Source organism: Protopterus annectens, chromosome 4.part1 (assembly GCF_019279795.1).
Source record: "Protopterus annectens isolate FY-2018-M chromosome 4.part1, PAN1.0, whole genome shotgun sequence".
NCBI lineage: Eukaryota > Metazoa > Chordata > Ceratodontiformes > Protopteridae > Protopterus > Protopterus annectens.
Genome location: NC_056734.1, coordinates 804,922,741 through 804,945,726, shown reverse-complemented (window position 1 = coordinate 804,945,726; position 22,986 = coordinate 804,922,741). Strand labels below are relative to the sequence as shown.

At 41.0% G+C, this 22,986-nt stretch overlaps 1 protein-coding gene across 3 annotated transcripts in view; it reads right to left on the bottom strand.

Annotated features, from left to right (window-relative positions):
• Positions 1-7,739: 7,739 nt before the first annotated feature.
• MINDY4B (MINDY family member 4B) overlaps positions 7,740-22,986 on the bottom strand; it is a 1,400,689-nt gene continuing 1,385,442 nt past the window's right edge. For all 3 annotated transcript variants that reach the window (XM_044070561.1, XM_044070562.1, XM_044070563.1), the window contains one exon: positions 7,740-11,174. In XM_044070561.1, the coding sequence (XP_043926496.1) occupies positions 11,032-11,174 (143 nt within the window). In that variant the 3' untranslated portion in view covers positions 7,740-11,031. The remainder of the gene's footprint in view (positions 11,175-22,986) is intronic.

The window sequence follows — 22,986 nt, the reverse complement described above, 5'->3', positions numbered from 1 at the left end:
CTCTCGGTCCCGGAACCGAGCAAAGACCGCCGGCTCCGCGACTCCCCTAACGGTTCCGAAGGAGTTGAAGTCAAAGGTGTCGATCGTTCAATGGACGGTTTCAGCACCGAGGGCTCCACTATCATCAGGTCATCTTCTCCCGGCTCCGAGATCTGGATGTGTCTCGAAGGAGGACCCGTTGGAGATATGGGGTGGCCTTCTAGTTTCGACACCAACTGGGAGGAAACTGAAATTAACTTGGAAAGGGCCGTATTCTCCATGAGTTTCTGCATGACGCGATCCACATCTGTGTCAGACAAGGGTCTGGAAGAACGGGTCGAAAGAGCCGAAGATGGCACCGACCAAAGAATGGACGGTGGTGGCAGTTCCGACACCGGTTCCAAGATCTGGGGCTCAGGAAAAGATAAATGTTCGACGCTCGGCCCCGAGATCTGTGGAACCGGTGAACGAACCCGAGAAGATGAACTCGGAGCCGATGACATGGGCTCCGACATCTTCGACCCCTTCGAGGATTTAGAAGCCTGATCCGACTTGTCCAAAGCCTCTTGAAAGGCCAGCTTCAACAATCCTCTGTCAATAAGCTTCCTGCGTCTATCTGTCATGACCCTCCCGCTAAAGGAATGGCAAATAGAGCAATCCTCTTGGAGATGGAGAGGGCCAAGACAGTAGACACAGGAAGCATGATTGTCAGTAATGGACATTTTCTGCCCACACTGACATCTTTTAAAGCCAGATTTGGCTTTTTCTGACATAGTACAGTAATAATGACAATAACTATGATAATAGAAAAAAATACTAATCCTATAGCAATATATGTATATAAAACAGGAAATATACAGAAAACACTCACAAAAAAACCACACCCAAGAAAAAGGGTTAGGCCACAAGGGTGCCTGAAGAAGAAAAATGGTTTTATATATATATATATATATATATATATATATATATATATATATATCACACACACACAGCACTTCTACAATAACTACTAACTATAAGGAAGTATCAGCAAGAAAAAATTAGAATTCTTATCTGAAAAAATTAACAACTTAAGTTTCTATCTGGTCCGAGCTCTCCTCGATCCGATCTGTTGCAGCGGCAAACTAGATCTGAGTAATGGCAGGGAGGATTGTGGGATATGGGCTGGTCTCGAGCTTCTCTGAGATTCAGAGCTTTGCAATTCGGCCGATTCGGAGCCGAGGATCAGCTCCGAACCCGTGTGTAAGAACAAACAGCGAGATTGAACACTCTTACATTACTGAATATCTATTTACAATAAATACTAGAATTTAAATTCACAGGAAATATAAAAAAATAACACTGATGGAAAGACTCAGACAGATATAGAACAACAGTATTTAACTGATCTCATTATATTTTCTAACTAGTTGAAGAATTACTGTTCACTACTTACTTGCTAGAGCAAGGCAAGATGAAATGGATGAATGTCTTTGTTCTCAGTTCCAATAACAGAGTGCTGTGTGTCAGTATCACATCTCTCACTAATATCTAAATACAGTTTCAGTGCTGGCTATAGAATGATATCACATCTGGTCACCTGACTCTGTGGTTCCCACACTACCCCCCTGACTAGAAGCTGAACCAGGGTCTAGCACACGTGTGTCACAATGCACACCTAGAACTCTGTTAATGCTTCTGGAGACTGTAAAACAATTCCAATACTTTCATACCCTCTGTAGAGACTAACCAGTCATTCTCTGACACCCAAGGGTAGCAATTAGTTCGCCACTAAGGATAATAAGAGTTGGGGCCTTTCCCAGACATTGCATATCTGGCTGCATTCAGGCCTGTGAGATAAAATCTTTATGGCCTTTAACAAGTCATTTAATTTCTGGCTGTTTTAATTAAGGTAAGCTGAGCTGAACTTAACACCATCCCTTCCAGCATCCTATGTTAACATATATACATTCCTTCTGTTACAACAGTACAGTCTGATATAAATGTATATTTCTTTTCTGTCCAGCAGGACCCACTGTTGACACATTTTAACACAAGCATCTGTACAAATCAGTATGATATACAAATGACATTAAATTATTTACAAAAATCCAGCTAGCTATGCTGTTATGTGTTACACATGCACTGTTCTACTCTCTCTGGCATAGCTGGCACTACCTCACATTGTCACAGGTACTACCACAGTAATTCACATTTTGTGCATTACATAATGGGGTATTAATATAGACACCTTCACCTGGGTTACCATTACCATCCCCATCCAGCACAATACCATATCTAATGGAGAGTATTACCACAGCCAGTGCTAACTTGTATCACTCCAGCCATGGTATACTCTCTTTCTTTTTTGGAATTTACTTGGACTGTTTGAATAGAGAGTAATTTGCCAATTTCTGGATTTTCTACTGTTATTCTACCATGTATCATACCTAATGGGGGTATTGCCATAGCTGACTGCACCTATTATCTTACCTAATGGGTTTATGTCCACAGCCACCCTGCTGAGGACATAACCATAGCCATCTACACCTGATGCCATCCATTGGTGGGTACTAGATGCCTGTAGTTGTGGTTGTGATCATCATTTGGTATGATGGCTGGCAACTCATGCAGGTGGACATGGTTAAAAACTCCAATTAGTTATGACAATGAAAGAGATGTACTGTTTTAGTGCCCCATTACTTATGGTGCTAGACTCTGGATGCAGGTGACTTATATAATAACACCTCCCCCTCCGTAGGTATGCTGCCAAGTGGCTATGATAATACTCTCATTAGGAATAGTTCAGTGTACTGGATGTGGATTATTAGGGAAACACTTCCACTAGGTATGGCACTGGGCACTAGATACATGTGGCAATGATTGCACTTCCACATTAGGTATGACATTGGGTGCCAACTGCAAGTGGCTATGGTGATATTCCCATTAGGTATGGCTCTAGGTGCCACGTTTAGCTGGCTATTGGCTAGTGGGCACCTGGTGTAGGTAGTATGGTAATACCCCACAATGTGTGGTGTGGAGTACCAGGTGCAAGTGGTTGTGAGTCAGCATGTGCTGTTGGAGGTGGCTAACATAATACCCTCCATCAGGTATGGAGCTAGGCACCAGTGTGGGTGGTTATGGTAATAACCCACTTTTATGTAAGGCACTGTGTACTGAATCTGGTTGCTTATGGTGCCAGATGTCTGGTATGTGTTGCTATCATAACACCTCTCCATTAGGTATGGTACTGGTTATCAGCTGTTAGTGGCCATCATAATACTCTTTATTAGATACTGCACTGGGGTTAGGTGCTGATGAATATCAGAAGATCTCTCCATACATACTGCACTTGATGCCAGCTCAGTTGACTATGGTAATAACCCTTATTGTGTTTTTTATCAGGTGCCTGCTGCAGGTGGCCATTGGAAATTTTCACATTAGGTACTGTGACTGATGACAGGTGTAGATTGTCATCATAATTCTTCTTAAACAAACAACTTTCTAACACTTGTGATACAATGTTTAGAGGAGAAAAATAAAATTTTCCACAGATAGACCATGAAATCAAGCAGATTTTTGTCAGTCGCAATTTTATCAATGCTATTAACAGTAATATATACAGGAAATAAAAATTGTGTTTGATTGAAAACAGGATGTTCACAAACAATAACATGAGAGCAATGCTACTATCAAGCCACTTAATGAGATATTGACAGCTATATGTACAAAACATAATCATAATAAAAAATAGAAGGTCATAGAATCATAAGAGGTTACAAGGCTATCAACCCAGAGGTCATTTCAAGCCTAGCAGTTTCATCCCAATGTAATACCATACATACTCTAGTCAATACACAGGATTATATTTAGTAATGACTGCTCATGTCCAAGAGGGTTGTGAGCACTAACCCTGGTAAGAATTTATGGTGCCCCATCCACTCGCCCAGGTTCCTTTTGAACAGTGTCATTGAGGTGCTCTGCTTCACATGAATTGGCAGCTTATTCCAAAGATGCGGCAGTTGCTGAGATACAAATTTGTCCCTCTAGCACTTGCTATTCAAGTCACAGGCCATATTTAGGTCCCTGGAATGGGTAGCTCTAGTCCTGTTTGATTTATAGATGTGCAGCAGATTCATTAGGTTTGGGTCAGAGATCGTTCTGTAATCCAGGCATATGTCTCCCCTAAGAAGTCTATACAATACAGAGTATAGTGACAGGGACTTTAGTCGGTCTGTGTAAGGCACATGCTGGAGTCCCTTGAACTTCTTTGTTAGAAACATCTGAGGTCTCTCTAATTGCTCCAGCTGCTTTGTAAAGTACATGTTAAAAGGGGCATTATACTCAATTATGGGCCTGACTAGTGATGAGTACAGAGGGGTTAAAACTTCCTTTGCTCTAGAGGCAATGCCTTTGCTAATTAAATGTGCCACATAGAAGGCCTTCCTTACTACAGTAGACATAGGGTGGTAAAAGTTAAAATCATAGTCCACTTGTAATCCCAGATCCATTACCACTTTGTTGGTACATAGGAGATTGTTGTTAATTTCATAGTGTGAAGGAACATTGTTTTTACTGAAGTGAATGATGATGCATTTCTTTGCAGTTTGAGATGGTAACCAAGACCAGTCATTGGTCTGTGTAAGACCCTCCTGATGTATACTGACATAATTTGGGGATTTAATAATTGCACCCAGTTTGCAGTTGTCCGCAAACTTGGTCAGCCACAGCCCCTTAGTCTTGGCCTGAACTTCTGAGAAGTATATAACAAACAGTAGGGGGCCCAGCACTGACCCTTGTGGCATCCCGCTGGTGACAGGTCTACTGGTTGATGTAGAGTCACCAGTTTGTAAGGGTGTGACTGGTTTGTGAGCCAGTTAGTAACGCATCTTACAACAAAGGGGTTTGCATTCAGTTTGCTAAGTTTATCAGTAATGCCTAAGTGTGGGATTGTGTCAAAGGCCTTTGCCAAGTTGAGGTATGCTGTGTGAACAGATCTGCCCTCATCAATGACCCTGGTCACATTTTTGAAGAAATCCACCAGGTTTAACAGGCAGGATCTGCACTTGATAAAGCTGAACAGGGTCAGCACCAGGGTTTGGAGGTTGCCTATGTCTTTATTTATGAGGTCCATGGTGATACATTCCATGGCCTTAGAGATGAGGCTGGTCAGACTTATGGGTCTATAATTCCCCAGGTCTGTTGCTAAGCCATCTTTCTGGAGGGGAATAACTGTTGCTGTTCTCCATTCTGCAGGAACAAAGCTTGTGGATAGGCTATGATTGAACAGATTACTTAATGGTGATGCTAGTTCATGTTTTAGTTTGTTTAGAAGACAGCCTAGGATACCATTTGGTCCCATAGAGGCTGTATTTTTGCCTTAGGCAAGGCTTTAATGACCTGCTCTTTAGATATGTAGGGTGGGGAGAAGTTGAGATCAAGATTTCTGATAAGTTTGGAGGGGATGGGGGAGTGAAAATTTTGCCAAATCTGTCTGCTAGCAGGTTTTCTATGTTGCAGGATTAGTGTGTGTGATACCGTTAGTCACTACTTTGGCACATGCTTGGGTCCTACCTTGTAGGCTATGTACATAGCTGTAAAAGGCATTATGGTTATGCTTGGATGTGGCTCCTTGATTTTTCTTAAAGTTACCCTTAGAGGATTTGACATGTTGTCTTATTTGCCTGTTGAGGCTGAGGAGAGTGCTTTTCTGTTGTTGGGGCCTTGCCTTAGTTTTCTTAGACAACAACTTTTTGCATTTGTTGTAAAGTTTGTTGATGCTAGACATCCACCAGGATGGCTTGTTTTTACTTGGGTCTCTGGGTTTGATTTTCTCTGGAACATCTGAGTCTGTGCACTTATATAAGTGATTGTACAGGGTTTCAGTGTAAGCTTTGGTGTAGTTACCACTTCCAGCTGGGGTGGGGCTTGGAATGCATTTATACCTTCCCGTAGGAGGGTACACTTTACCTTGATGAAGTTTTTTAGTCTGACTTTGTCCTTGTGAGTTCTGCTGTTAGTGCCAGATTTAACTAACGAGGGTCTGACAGTTGTGATGGTGCATCTGTTTGTCATGTTAGTGAATACCAGATCTAGTATGTTTTTTCCTCCTGTTGGGGTTTGAACAATTTGTTCCAGGGCATTTAAGTTAACAAAGTCAAAGAACTTTTGTGCAAGTGAGTTAGGGCTAGAATAGGTTTCCCAGTTGATGGTGGGATAATTGAAATGCCCCGTGACCAGAGTGTTTGGCAATATTTCTATTGACTCTAGTTTGGTCACGTAGGCCTTGTGCACATCACAATTCATGGAGGGGAGGGTCTATAACTAACTATGACTTGAATTACAGTCTTACCCACAGTAATCTGAACTTGGAGTAACTACATGGAGTTGTCTAGTCTAACTAGTCAGGTGGTGAATTTATCTCTAATATAAACACCACCTCCTTTGGTTCTCACATGTTCATCTTGTGGTCTGATGGTATGGAAGTCACTGTAGCTTTGCAAGGCTGGGGTAGTCTCTGAAGCCTTGAACCAGGTTTCTGTGACTGCATAGACATCTACATCTTCTTGTGATAGAAGTGCTTCCAGGGTGTGCAGTTTTTGATTTTAGCTCCTTGTGTTTAGCAGCATAACCCTTGCTTTGTTATGAATGGCAATTTTCACATTGGTAATTTTGTTTTTGAGGCCATGCCTAAAAAAGGCACTATGATGAAAGCAAGAGCCTTTGCCAGCTGCTGAAAGCCTAGTGGTGCCAAATGCAAACTGTCTCGGGCAATGCAGTGAGGTTTGTCGACCAAGCATCCCAGGCTGATAGAAACAGGATCCCGTTTGAATGACACCAAAAACTAAGCCAATTATTGAAATTGATCACTTTTTGTTTATACTGTGGGATCATTCTAGGTGAGGGTAATATGCTGTTCAAGGCTAGGGACATACCTGCCTGGGACACATACTCAAGGGAGCTCAATCATGTCTCTCTTCATATAGTCCAGTGAGGTATGTTTCAGGTCATTCGCTTCAACATGAGCTATGATGGAGTCATAATGGCACTTGTTGCCAAGACACTTGCATGCATGCGTGATCTGATAAATCCTGGCACTGGACAGGCAGCTGACAGTGACTTTCACCTTATCTAACCTAGTGAGTGGGACATCCGTGTGTCTCACTATGGAGTCTCCACTGACAAGAAAATTTGTTTTTTGAGTGTTACACCTTAATTGCTTTGTAGGTGAGACACTGGTGTTGCTATGTGTCTTGGATGCTTTGGGAACTATGTTAGTTGTAGCAATCTTGTGTTTTGGAGGTCTCTGGGGTTTCGCTAAGTTTTTTGAGAGAACCTCCACATATGTAGATTTATGTGCTGGATGTATGTGTACGAGTAGTAGCAGCATGTGCATGAGTAGTGGTGGGTGAGTTGACAACCTCTTCTGTGTTACTGTTTCAAGTGCGAGAGAGCAGGGTTTCAAGATTTTTGGAGTAGATATACCTCTCGCACTATATACTAGAGTGATTATTAGTACAGAGTTTTCAATATATGTGAGGCAGTTGCTACACTGCCTCAGGAGACCCAAGTTGAGTAGACTGGCAGGAGAAACAGGAGTAGCCCAACTGTCAATAATACTGGGTTTGAAGAACTGCTGTCACAAAGAGGATGCTTTCAGGACTCAGCTAAGAGATGCTCTGTAGATGAATATTTCTAACAGGGTTTTTGGCTGGTGGTTTAATAGGTCATGGCAGTGATCACAACAGCTAAAAACAGCAAAAAAAGCCAAAAAACAGGAAAAGGAAAAAAAACATATTTTATTCAATATGGTAATATTTTACAAATACAAATAAAGATAATGGAATCCAAGCAAAACTGAAAAATATCTCTCCTGCCTGATCTCAAATAACTATGAAACAATATTATGAAAACATAATTTCAGAAAGTTACATGTTAATCATTATGATCTGATTAATTAAAAGTTACCAAAAATGAGGATGTTTTATCACCCTTTGGACAGACATAAAAAAGCTCAATGTGTTTAAAATAACATACAGAGAATAACAAGCAAGCAATAATGCCCAACAGGGTGGGTATTAATGGGGAAATATCAGACCTCCCAGGGGTGTTATGAGGCCATCCTGCAGGGTATTATGGTGCTTTGATAATGGGCTATCTGTTATTTCTCTTGCCTAAAGTTTGGAACTTGTAGCATATGTAATTGACGTTGGAGGAACTATTTTGCATCCAAACCATAACTTATGTAAGTATTTAATGACCACACACACACACACACACACACACGCACACGCACGCGCACACACACACACACACACACACACACACACACACCCATGCTCCTACACGCTCATTACCTTTCTTGTTTGTTTTAGTTTTTTTGCACTCACAAAACAGCAAAGCCACATTTATTGAGCATAAAAATGGCAGCTGTTTTTTTTTTTTTTTTATCTGAGCTTCAAAGCAGTTTAATATGCTGCTGTGAAGTGGCAGACTTGTTTTTTACTGGACAATATTTGCACAATAAAATCCTGTTGGAGGACATTTGTTGTCCAATTGGGTATTAATGTATCTTTAGCTCATTACCTAATAGAAACTTAAAACATTCTTTCAAACGAAGGGGAGGGAATAATTCACTAGTGTTCATTGCCCATACTTTTTCCTCACATAGAAACTAATCCATTCCATTTTATTAAGACCCAGTCATTGAATTTTTCTGATCTCACTAAAAAGGTGCAGGTGGCTATAGAATGCATCTTCATATGCTTTAATTGTGACACCAGATATAAAGGAGTTGTTCTGTGATCACAAAGTTGAACAGTCTTGGTGCCTAAAAGCAAAGTGACACATTTGTGATAAAATAGATCTTAAACTTCTGTCCCCAAGTCGAATAGGCAGCATTTGCTAATTTGTCTAATTATGGAACACACTATCACTTTCGGTTAAATAGTGGCTATGCTTAGTAGGATTACAGTTACAAGCTGTTAACAAGCTACTTCCTTGATTCTTGATTCTCTCAGCCTTCCTATGCCTTCTGCAACAATTTAACTAAACTGTGCTTTGGGGAAACTCAGCAGTTGGGCTATGCTCCTCAATGATTTCCCAGTTTGCATGCCTATGTCTGTTCTACCTTTACGAAACAACTTGCTGGTTTTATGCGTGATACCAGATACATGTGTAGTGTCAGACAAACTTTTAGGTAATCAGCAGCCTGCAAGCTTCATAATCAAACCAAATAATATACAGGACATTTAACCAATGAATTTAATTTACATATCGATGGCACTGTAGATGTGAACCTTAGCTCTAGTCTCATGCATCCTTTCTATGTATAAGTGATGAACACATCACAGAACTGCACAGACTGTGAATACCGTAGCAGTATATGGAGTTTCCAGAGAGTATTGTTCAAACAACAGCCAAAGATTATCTGATCAAGAAAGATAATCATTCTGTTTTATGTAAGAAATTGACCATTGATATCTGACATTTTTGGTAATGGGTATATTCTATTACAATAACACATACACACTGCATAACATTTTTATTTAGGTAATGGGCTATACAACTGTACATTTAGCCTGGTGTATTAGTACTGTACAGCATCAATAAAGGTCCTTACAAAGAAAGCAGACTTCAATTTAAAAGAGGAATATGTCTGCTACATGGAGATTAGTAGCTTTAGTTGTGTTTGCCTGTCTTTGTCTGATATGTATACATATTAGTCAACCAAGAATGTCTGACACACTATTAGATGAAAACTGTTGCTATACAAAGGAGGATATCAAAGTACATCACCAACAGAGATGCAGTGGGTAAAAGGGCTTTGAGTACTACCAGCATGTGGAGGCAGTGCTGCTGGCAAATGACCACTGGATGGACTGAATGTTGGTACATTGTTTCATCATCTATCCATTATTCCTGATTCATATCTGATGCTTATAGTGACCCTACAAATCCCTGCCACAATCCACTCAGTTTACTGTGCAAGTAGAGAACTTTTTCCATCTGTCTCTCTCTTACACACACACACACACACACACACACACACACACACACACACACACACACACACACACACACACACACACACACCTGCAGACAATCTAGTTACCAGTCTATATAATGCATGATGGAGGAAGATGCAGCCCACAAGGAAAACCTGCACAAACACAGAGGGGACATGTAGACTCCACACAGAAGACACCTCATTCAAGAATCCATCTGGAGAACCTCTGGCTTTGAACCAACAATGCTGCTCACTCTGCCATTGTGTCACTCTCTTAACTCCACCATTTGATACATTTTCCTGTAACAGTGTGGGTGTTCAAGAACTGATCACCTCCACTTGCCACATCTGCTTAAGATCGGCTATATACCATCACTGCACTGGCACAGAGGTGGGCACTGCTGGGGATTCCTGAATCAGAGATCATAATGGTGTCATTATCTGGGTGCAAACATGAAGCAAGAGGCTTGTGCCCCACCAAATGTCTTTGTGAATGTGTTCCCAAATATACGTTCAGGGCTCAAAGGCAAGTAGCATGAAAAATTAACATAACTGATGTTTCTGACAAAATGGAGATTGACAAAAGCAAGTGAGATATGAAGAGTAATACATATTTCTGCTTATAGCTAAAATTATTTGTAACAAAGAAAGGTAATCAGACAAGTGAGTTAGAAGAAAAAAATTATATATGGCAAAAATTATCTAGATTCACCTCTCTTGCCAGGGCTATTAGATATGCACAAATTAATATTGAAAGGCATTCATGTAACATTTTTATTGGCCAAACCTTAAAGGTGAGCATCTCATATGTATCACTGAAATACTCGGATAACAAAGTCATAGTAAATATACGACTCCTGGATTTGTGCTATACAGAATAATATAGTTCACTCATTTAAATCTTATTTTTGCCAGGATTAATATAAATACTTAATATCATAGTATCTTTGCATACACTAAAATGCATAAATGGGATTTATGAACGCATTTCATTTTGTGAATAGTATGATAGTGAAAATCATTTTCACAGCATTGTCTTATTGTGCTTCCACTTGTTATCTGCTTCAGAAGAATGGAACTGTTCCATGCCAGTCGATAACTGCCCCATCCCATTTAGTCCTTATAGTCATCTCCAGTGACGGAAACCTTTTCTCTATGTCTCCTTCATCTTCTTGTTGTCTTTCTTCCCAGTGATGAGACTGTGTATCTAATGGAGGAAATGTAACAGTAATTAACAACAAATATGGGGCTGCATTTTATGTGCTGTTGCACAGATCATTTCCCCTGTACATTTTCAAAACTAAAGAGGCAAAAAAATTTCTGCATAATATCCTAAAGAAACATTTTAAGAAATCTCCACAATAGAGTGAATCATTTATACAGATGACTTAAATTGGCTATACAACTCTTATTCTTTGCTAGGGACGTTGCATGTCTACTACATTGCTATGCATTACTCTGCATTACTGCAAGTTTAAAAAGTCTGTCTCTTAAATATAACTAATAGGAGAAAATGATTCATTGTGTTGAAAGTGGAACAAACCACTCTGGGCATACTTGCTGTGATTCTCAATTTACTTTCCAAAAGCAATTTCAAGTAACCATCCTTCAAAAATCTCACATTATCAGTTTATGAGCAAACAAGTTGATTCCAAGCCACTTGCAGAATTATTCACTTCATCTGAGATGGCTTTATTATCCCTTATTTATTTGAAGTATTTCTTATTCTTGAAGACAACACGTCCCACTTCCAATGATTGACAGCACTTTCTTTCCCATATCATATCATTAACAGAACCATGAGAGGTAAGAGCTGTTCAATGTAACACCATTATTCTGACATACTTGGATATTTTTGCCCTCTCTTTTTTGGCTGATGGCCATACTGCCAAAATAAGGATGTAATGATGCATTAGGAACATGAGGGAACATGGTACTATCATTGCCAGTTATATCAATCACATCCTCACTGCTAGGCAGGCTAAAGTGTCCAATTTGTGATTATCTCCCTGCTGCAGCACCAACATGCTCCTATCCATCTCGAGTTATACCACTTCTGCACTGCTGAGGAAGCTGAAAAGTCTATTTTGTGACTGTCTCCCTGTTACAACACTAAACGGCACTGATGAAAGTCATTCAGAGGGCCCAGCCACTAACCTCCCTGATGAGCAGATGAGGGACCATCAGCCACTAACCCTCAGCTAGCTTCTCTGGCTCCCAGACTAGTTAATCAAACCCAGTTTGCCAGGCTGTACCCAAGGCTTCAGCACTCTGTGGCACTGAACTGGCTAATATCCCTGTGTGATTAATTCACTGTCACTATATTTTTTTCCTAAAGACAAATGTGATTTCAGATGCATTCTGCCTTAGTGATAATGGAGAAGTGACATGAAAGGAAAATATATATTTGTGTAAGTAAACTTACCATAACAGTAGATGTTCAAATGATCACTGCTGCAGTAGCCTTAGCCATGTGGTTTATATTCTGCTAAGTATGTAACAGCCAGTCAGCCAGCTTCAATTAAGGGCACCTTCTGACACACCCAAACTGTTATCAGTTCAAGTAGAACTGAAGAAAAATAGCAGTTTGAGCAGCAAGCCCTTCAGAGCTTTCATGTCAACTGAGAGAAATAGGCTAGAGCCCTGAAAGATATCAATGCTTTAAAAATGAAAATAAAAGTCCTAATGGAGGGACAGAGACAGTGACTACTGCAGCAATGATCATTTGAACATTTACTGTTAGGGTAAGTTTACTTACACCATACCATGTTCATCATTTGATCACTGATGCAGAAGCCTTAACTATAAGAGTAGACTACAATAAATTAAAATGACTGGGAACAGGAAGGATGAGGGTCCAGGAGCCCTTGCAGAATGATCATAGCAAAGCCTGCCCTAGACCTGGAGAAGGAATCTGGATTGTAGAGCTTTGCAAATGTATGTACAGAGGACCAAATAGGAGCTTCTAGAATACTTCTTGAATCCACCCATTTCCAAAAAGCCACAGATGAAGCCAAGGTGCTGGTAGAGTTAACCATGACCCTGCCTGGAATTCCCTTATTGTGGTGGGTATAACAAACTGTAACAGCATGAGGCAATCATTTGGAGATAGCATGCTTTATTGTAGTCTACTCTTATAGTTAAGGCTTCTGCATCAGTGATCAAATGATGAACATGGTACGGTGTAAGTAAACTTACCCTAACAGTAAATGTTCAAATGATCATTGCTGTAGTAGTCACTGTCTCTCTCCCTCCATTAGGACTTTTATTTTCTTAGATTTATAAGAAATTAATAACTGATCAGAGTTTCTGAATATTTTATTCTGTCAAGATGATATCTAAGTTGTCTGTAAACATCCAGAGTGTGGTGGATCTTTTCTTCCTCATTTTTAGGTTCCAGAAAGAAGACAAGGATGTATTGCTTGTCTCAAAGCAAAATTGGATACCACTTTATGTATAAAGGAAGGATTGGTTCTTGTAAACCATGTCTTTGTGGAAAATTGACACACCATAACAGCTTATCACTTAGATACTCTTTTAGTAGTCACAGCAATCAGCAAAACTGTTTTCCATGTTAAGAACCTCAAATCAGCCTGATGAGCTGGCTCATATGGAGCAAGAGTTAACTTTTCTAAAACAAAGTTAAGATTCCAAGCAAAAAACACCTGTTTTCTAGGAGGCTTGGTGTGTAACACCGCTTTAAAAAACATTTTAACATGGGAATGCATTGAAAGGGCAGTATCCATAGGCAGGCATGCTGAAGTGGAAAGTAAACGTTCAAATATTACAGAACCAGAGAAATACTAACCTTAAAAGGATTTGGTACTTGTCATGTCTTTGCAACAACTAGAAAACTTTCCCATTTGCTAATATACGATTTCCTAGTAGCAGATTTTCTTGCCTCCTATAATACCCTGCTGCATACCCTCAGAAAATAGATGCCTAAAAAGATAGTGGGGCTGAATCATTTAGGCAGTTAGTTATAGGTGTTTCAAGATGGAATGTATCAAACACCCCCTAGACTGTCTGAGTAGGTCCAGTCTGTGGGGAAGCTTGTGGTAACGGCCTTTGGACATTTTCAAAAGAAGGGAGAACCACTGTTGCTTGGCTCAGACGGGAGTCACCTCAACGATCCTTGAAGAGCCCCTCTGAATCCTCAGAAAGACCCTGGATATCAGTGGAAATGATGGAAAAGCATACCGGAACAATCCTGTTGAAGGAAAAGGGAATGCATCTGTTTTCCAGGCCTTCTTGCTTGGAGTCCTGGAGCAGAAGTTTGCCAATCAATTGTTGTGAATGAGGCAGATACATCTATCTGAGGTGTTCCCCACAGATGGCTTAATTCCTGGAAGACCACCTAATTCAGTTTCCATTTCTGATGGTCTGTCCTGGTCTTTATCATCTTCTCGGCCACAAAATTTTGCTATGACAGGATGTAAGATGCCTGTGGAGTGAGATTATGCTGAAAATCTATATCTTAGGCTACCACGGCTAGTCTACATGAGGGTAAGAACCAGTTCCCCCAGTATGTTTATATGTCACATTACTGTGATGTAGTCTGCAACCACTGTACTGCTCCTGGGACCCATAGATGATTGAAAGAGTTGAGAGCATTTATTACAGCCACCATCTCTTTTGTTTTAGTCTGTCTTTTTTGTTACAAAGACCCTGTACTTTGACTCTCATAGACATTGCATCACAAGCAAAATCTGACTTGTTTGTAGTTATATCATGTTCTGGAGCTGGAAGGGAAAATGAGAGACCTGGATTCAGATAAATATGGTGTTTCCACCAAAGAAGTTCACGTTTCACAAATACTGAAACAAGAATCTGCCCAGCAACAGAGAAGGGTTAGTAGACCATTGATCCTTGAAAGTCTGCAAGAGGAGCACTCTTCGGTAGCAGGAAAGCTCTGAAGGGCTTGGCAGCCAAACTGCTCTTTTTTTTCAGCTCTGCCTAAGCTGGTAATATTTTGTGCTCATAGAAGGTGACCTTTAGCTTTGGTAACCCACCTGCTGTTATAGCCTTAACAGGATACAACCTGTATAGCTAAGGCCACTGTAGCAGTGATCAAATGATGAACACTGGAGTCAGACTTTCTCCTTTTCTTTGAATGTAAGCAAAATCATTTTAAGTAGTGATAAAATATTATGAAGAATCTACACCTAGACAGAGATTATAAAATTGAAAACAAATAATTACTTAAACATGTTTCTATTTCCTGGACATCAGTTTATGAATATAACTTTACATGAGAAAAATATCTAATGCACAGGGATAGTGATATACTGAACATAAGAATACTCTTTGTGTGCATGATAAAATATATAAGACAGTAGTTTTCAACTGTGGTAGAAAAATGTAATCTTTGAAAATCATAATCAGACGTGTATGCTTTTGTAAAATGTGAATATGGGAAGGCTTATATATATATATTTTTAACTAAAACCAGGAGTTAATGGTCAATATGCAGGAAAGAGGTAGAATTTAAGGTGAAATTTGAAGAGAATGATACTTACATAATAGAATGACAGCAGATTTCAGGATGTCCTCTACAACACACATATGCCAAATTTAATACATAACAAAGGCACTGAGTTCTTTATTCACTAACTCCAGATTTACAAGTTATTGTTTGATGTATTTCTGTTGTAGTAATGTCAGGCCAGTGTAATTACTTAATAGTCATACAAATCAGTTAAGGTAGAGGGTAGAGCTAACGGTCAAAATGTTGGCAAAATGTGACTTATCTTAATTTTTCTTTGCTTAAACTTTCTCTAGCCTCTGCTTGCATTGGAGTTGATAACTTTCAGAGGGACAGGACTAATGCAATTGGAATAAGAGAATTTGCTTCACAGTCCCAGGCCTGGGAAGCAAAGCTAGACAACCCAACAGCGTTGATAAATCAGGTGTTGGCAGATGTGAAAGAAATAAAATTACTCAAAACAAGGAATGCCGAGGACATTGCCATCCTGCCTGGCAAACAAGAGCTCCACTCTGCTACCTCACTAAATGTGTCTGGCTTAGGTAGAGAAGCAGGAGATGGAAATTTCCCATCTTAGAGGGAAACTTGAACAGCTGGAAAACTACCATGAACGTGACAATCTTCATCTTCTTCGATAGAAGGAAGGTGCAAAGGATGATGGTGTGAGGGCTTACCTTGAAAAAAAGCTATCTACTTTATTAAAAAGACAGCAGGAAATTATTGAGAGACATCACAGAGCAGTATGTCCCTTACCAGCAGTGACTTCAAAACTGAGGCATGTAATCTTCAGGCAGCTTAACTATGCTGATAAAGAACTAATCCTCAAAACATTTGAAGAAAGCAAGGAATTCCTTCTGAAGGGTCAATGGGTTAAGTTAGTACAGGGCATGTTTCAAACAGTACTGGCACAGGAGAAGGAATTTGCAGAAAAAAAGATCTCTTATACTATCACAACAAGCTCCCAATTGTTTAACTCATTACGGCCTACTGATGCCTCTGGGTGTTTATACAGTTACATCCTGCTGATGCCTCTAGGTATCAGATATTGTTTGTTCACATTTGCATTAATAATTCCAAAACAGTGCTACATACAAGGTATTGGAAGATTTCATCATAAAGCTTACATGATGGCAAATACAACTGTACTAATAATTAACCTGTTGTAGCTAAAGAGATATTGAATATTATTTGTATACTACGCATTTGTATTGCAATAATTTTCATATTTTTCTAAATATCTCAACAATCAAGTAACATATAGAACTGCTTAATTTTACATGAAAGCTTACAATTGTATGAAGAAGATGCTGCTGGTGATAAATATGTGTTTGAATGCTTAGTAAGATATCGTAAACTGATTATACAATATAACAAAATGTAACATTGACTGTGTTTATCATAGCGTATGAAATCTAGCTTAAAACCTAGAACTAAATGAGTGTAATCACTGTCAGGATTATATTGTGCTAACTATTTTGCCATTTACAGTTTTCTAGTTACACTTAATGGTTCCAGAGATATGAAAAAGAAGTTATGTACTCGCCATAACGTTCCATGTTTGTTGTCAATCTCACCCTTCATTCTTACTGGATGAGTTTGGAGCTGATCCTCGGCTCTGACTCAACTGAATACACTAGCTTGAAGTCTCTAACTTGGCTCGTGGCAGAGTAGGTATCCCATCATGCAGTGGTGCAATCTCCAGATCTAGTTTGCTGCTAAATATTACAAAGACTAAGATAACCATATGACATCAGACAAAGAGAGTCAAAGGTGCTCATTTTACAGAGGAAACAACTGTTCACCAGGTCCTCTAGGGGTCCTTGGATGGGGGAAGATGGGAGGGTCGTAAGAATGAAGGGTGACATGGACAACAAACATGGAACGTTATGGTGAGTACATAACTTCTTCATGTTATGTTGTCCTATCTCGCCTTCATTCTTACTGAATGGGATAGTGTCCCTAGCACCTTTTTCCTGGGTGGCTCACACCTTTGAGTACAGTGGAACCAAATGAAGCCCTGCCTCTGCAGGCCAAATCAACCTTGTAATGAGTAATAAACATATGAGGATTTACCCATGTAGCAGCAGCACAAATACTGTCCATTGACATTCTGGCCTGGAAAGCAGAGGATGTTGCCAATGTTCTGGTTGAGTGACCTCTAATTTTGAATGGCAAATTTCTATTATTGGAGGTGTATATAAAAGTGATACAATTTGAAAGCCAATTTGAAAGTGTGACTTTTGAAACTGGCATTCCCTTTTTTGCTTCAGAAAAAGAGATGAACAATTGGTCTGATTTTCTGAAATCTTTAGTTCTATGGAGAGAGAATCTGAGTTGTCTATGCACATCCAGTTGGTGGAGTTTATACTCTGCCTTGTTGCTATGATTGGGAAAAAAGACTGGAAGCTCAATAGATTGGTTTAGATTGGATTGAGAACAAACCTTAGGTACAAATGACAGATTAGTTCTTAGTGATACCCTATCCTTATGGAAAATCAAATATGGTGGTTTGATTGATAGTGCTTGCAACTCTGAGACTCTTCTTGCAGATATTACCACTACTAGAAGTATAGTGTTCCAAGAAAGAAATTTGAGGTCACAAGATGAGGAGGACTCGAATGGAGGCAGTGTTAGATGAGAAAGTACAAAATTTAAATCCCAAAGTGGAAGTGGTTCTTTTAATGGAGGTCTCAAAAAAGAAGTGCCTTTTAAGAAAGCTTTACACAAGCTGTGTGACATTACGTTAGGAGAAAATTCACCCATGTGGAAATTTGAGATCCCCGCCAGTTGGACTATAATTGTGGCTGCAGCCCAGCCTTGTTGGAATAGTTCTGTAAGAAATTCTAAAAATGAGTGAATTGGAGCAGAGAAGGGGTCAGTGTTTCTGGTTTGTGCCCAGTAGGAGAACCTCTTCCATTTACTGGTATATAATTTTCTGGTAGAATCTTTATGAGAGGGTATCAAAATGTGTCTGACTGCTGAAGTGAAGTCTTGAAGCCTGACTAAGTTTGGAAGTGGAGCAGCCATGCTGTCAAACTGAGGGTGTGGAGTGAAGGATGAAGTGTTCCTGACATATGGGTCAGAAGGTCTGGAACTGGGTCCAGAACCCAGGGCTTCTCTGGCAGATGAGGCCAGAGGAAGGGAAACCAAATCTGATGAGGCCAATATGGAGCAATGAGAATTACCCTGCTTCCCAAGGATTTTGCTTTCTAGATGACTTTGGGTATGAGGAGAAATGGGAGAAAGTCATAAAGAAGTCCTGAGGGCCACTCGTGAATAAGTGCATCTCTCAGTGTCTCACCCAGAGGGGGAGTTAGGACAAAGTAGCTGCTACATTTGGTATTCATGGGAGTGACAAAAAGATGGCAGCAAGGCTGGCCCCATTTCCGGAAAATCTCTGCTGCTATGTTATGGTTTAGAGACCATTCGTGAGGCATTAATATTGCCCTGCTGAGCTTGTCTGCTTTCACATTGGATTTCCCTGGGATGTGAGTTGCTACTAGAAAGGGTTGGGAAGATAATGCTCATTGCCAAACTCTCAGAGCCTCTCGACAAAGTGGGTATGATCTGGTTCCTCCTTGTTTGTTTATGTAGCATACCACCAACATATTGTCTTACTGGACTGCAATCGTCCCTAGTGGAAGAGAGTCGTGGAGTGCCTGCAACACCAGAAGCACTGCTCTTATCTCTAGAACACTGATGCGCAAATGGGCCTCATGGTCTTGCCATATGCCTTGGACTATCCTTCCCAGATAATGTCCCCCCACCCTATATAGGAAGTGTCTGTGGTCACTGTAGCAACAGGTTGTTGTGGAATAAAGGGTCTCCCGATGGTCACATGATTGGACTGAGTCCATCACCCTAGATCCCTCTTGCATGACTCCGTTATTCTGATCAGATGGGACATAGGAAGTTCTTGTAGCAACCACTGAGAAAACAGGAACCACTGAAGGATTCTCATATGCATCCTGGTGAGAGGAACTAGAGTTGTGGTTGAAGCCATGGTTCCTAGAAGTTTCAGAACTACCTTTGCCTTTACCTTGTCCTTGGGAAGAAGGTGGAGTATTTGCTGTCTGAGGGCAGAAATTCTGTCTGGTGGAAGATGTGCCAACATAGAAACAGTGTCTAGGTTTGTGCCTATGAAGGTAATATGTTGACAGGGCAACAAGGCAGATTTTTGCAAATTGACTGTTATACCTAGCTAAGCACAAATTTCCAGTCACCTCCCTGGCTTGTTGAAATAGATGCTTGGTGGTGGCAGTTAGGAGCCAGTCATCCAGATATGGAAACACTTGGAATCCAAGGCATCTCAAGTGAGCCATTACTACTGCCATGCATTAGGTGAACACTCTGGGGGCTATAGTGAGACCAAAGGGCAGAGCTTGGAACTGATAATGACTGGCTCCCAGCCAGCAGTGTAAATGACTCCTTGATGTTCTGTCCATTTTTATGTGGTAGTACACATCCTGGAGGTCTATTGAGCACATCCAATCATCTTTCCCTAAGAAGGGAAGTATTGACTGCAGTGTTACCATTCAGAACTTGGATTTTTTTACAGGTTTGTTCAGTTTGCTGAGATCCAATATGGGTCTCCAGTTCCCTGTTCTTTTTGGCACTAAAACGAATCTTGAGTAAGTTCCAAATCCTATCTGGTCTGTGAGGACTTTTTGGATGACTCTTTTGTCTAGCAACTTTTGAATTTCTATAGTTGTTTGCTCCCTTAGATTGGGTGGAACATCTGGGATTGTTCTGATGTGTGGAACAGGAAGGCAAAAGGGAATGGAATAGCCCCTGGATATTATGCTTTCTACCCACTTGTCTTTTGTGATATTTTGCCAGGCTTCTGGGTACAAAGATAAATGTTCCCTAACTGCCTCCAGAGTAGAGCAGACTGGCCTCCTTTCAGGAGCACTGGTAGGGATGTCTGCGAAAGGAATCATGGTCACCCTGGTTTTGCAGACCCCCTCTGCCTCTAGAATGATGTCTACCATTGTTGCCTCCCCCTCTGCCCCTGGGGAAGGATTCACCTCATGCATCTTGGAAAGCTCCCTGGGATGTCTTGAACCACATTTTCCCACTCTTCTGACCTTTAGGGTAAGGTCTTGAAGGTACTTAAAAACGTACTCCAACGGCAGAGAGAGTTTTCCCTTCCTGCTCGCATCTAGTGAGTGTGTCTTTAACTTTAGGTCCAAAAAGTGAGGAACCATCAAAAGGGGCATTGGTAAAGGCAGACTTAAAATGTTCCACAAAATTACACAAGTGCATCCAGGAGTGTCTCCTCAGGGAAACTCCTGAACCCTCTGTGCTACTCACTCCATCCACTGCATATGATATCAGTCTCATGGAGGAGTTGATGATGGAATTTAAGGTGGACAGTTGGGAGGTGACTTTCTCTGTCACCCCCACAGCCAATGAACCTTGTAGAGTATCTCCTAGCTCCTTCAGGAGATCTCTTTGTAGCCTTGTAAAGTGTGTGAGGTAGTTCAGCGATCTGAGTGTAAAAGTTGCTGATGAAAAGATATGCTTCCCATATCTGTCCATCGTTCAAGAATCTGTTAGGAGGATGAACAGATGAGGATGCCTCAGAAGGTTCCATCTTGGTGGCTGCTGCCACCACCATAGCATCTACAGGCACACCTTTTGTAAGAAAATCTTTTCCAGTGGGGGCTGACAAAAACTTCTTTGGCCTCTGAGGGACTGGTTCCATAGTGTCAGGTGACTCCCACACCTTTCGAATGACTAACTCCATTAGCTCATCAAAAGGCAGAGACACCCAGGAGGCTGAAGGTTGAGATCCAAAGGCCTGCCAGTACACCGACTCATCAGAAGGGGGGATGGTGTTCCAGCCACCTCTCTGTTTTAGGATCTCAAGGATATCTGCAAATGAGATATCTTCAGAGGATGACTGTGGGGACCCTTCTGACTCCTCAACGTCAGTGTCTGAGGTGACAGACTCATCAGGGGAGTCTATATGCTTCCTCTTGCATGTCCTCTTCCAAGGGTGCTCCTCAGAAGGGTATTCTGGGGAGGCTTTGGAAGAGTGGGGTTCACCCAATGGGGGTTCCTGAGGCTCTGAATCTCTGTTATCCGGTGGAAGGGGTGATGCCAAGACAGTAGCCAGAGCCTTGGGCGGATGAATGCCAATATCCCTGTGTAGAGCTATAGGAGGGGACAGCACACTCCTCATTAGCTCAAAAGCTGAACCCATGGGCTCCGAGGACACCCCTGGTAACGAGGAAACAGTGGAAACCCCCAGCTCCAGGGAGACCATCTCCGAAGCTGATGTAGGAGCCAAGCTCACCCGAGCCAAGGTATCGAGGGGGGTAGACTCGGAACCGAAGAAGCTCAGGTCCAAGCATCCCCCTCAGGACCAACTGGAGAGCTACAGCTCCTAGACACAATGGATGGCACAGAGGGTGTCAGAGCAGAGATCAGTTCTGGAATATCCAGAAGGAGTCCTGGAACTGAAGGATCTACAGCAAGTGGAACTTGGAACTCTGGCTCTGAAGATCCAACTAGGCTCGGAGGAGGAACAACAGTGGATGTAACAGTCTTAGACGGCTCCAAAACCTGTTGGGTTGGAACCGAGAACAATTTTGCCAGTGTCGGCGACTTCAATGGTCTGCGCCCCACCCTCTCCACATCATCATTAGACAGGCTCCTAGAAGACCTGGAGGATAGGGTTGGTGAACGAGATCTCTCCAAGATAGGAGATCTCAAAGTAGAGGAGATCAGCAGAAGTTCAATGGACCGGCTCCCAGTCACAGTTTCTTTTGGCTCCAAAAATCTTGGAGCCGAAGAACTTGGTTTATCAATGATAATTATCTCCGATGGTTCTAAAGGCAGTAGAGCTGAGGAGGTCGATGCTTGAGAAATTTTAGACATTTTTTCAGGAGGCTCAGACTGAGCTGAAGAGACTGGAGATGGCTTTTTGGTTGGTTTGTCCTTTATTAAAGAAGAGGACTTACTGGATGAGGTTGAAGAAGAACTCTGTAGAGTTTCCTCAAATGTTGGTTTCAAGAGTCCTTTGCCAATAAGTTTATTTTTCCTCTCCTGTAGAACACAAGTTTATAACTTTTCTTCTGTGTGTGTCAGCAAAGATATGGTGAACACACTTGCAAGGGGGCTTACATTTATCCCAGATCGTAGAGCTAACTTGGCCAGGGCAATCATTGATTTAAAGTTATTTATTCGCAAAATTAATCTAGCAGTGTTACTCTGAAATGATACTTCATTGGACAATCATTTGGGAGTTTCTAGTACATATAATCTGCCAATACATGAAACTCTATTGACTTTCGAACACATATGTGAAATGGACATTAGAACAGCTCTTAGTAAAAAAACATGTCCATAAATTTAATTTGTCAGATGAAGAATTTGACTTTCTAAAGCTGTTGAAGGCATGTAAAGTAAGGATTATGAAGCCCAATAAAGGCGGTGGATTCATTTTCATGGATGAAGATGACTATACCGACAGAATGTCTAGCATGTTGCAATGTGATAGATATGTTAGAGTTAGTACTAATGAAGT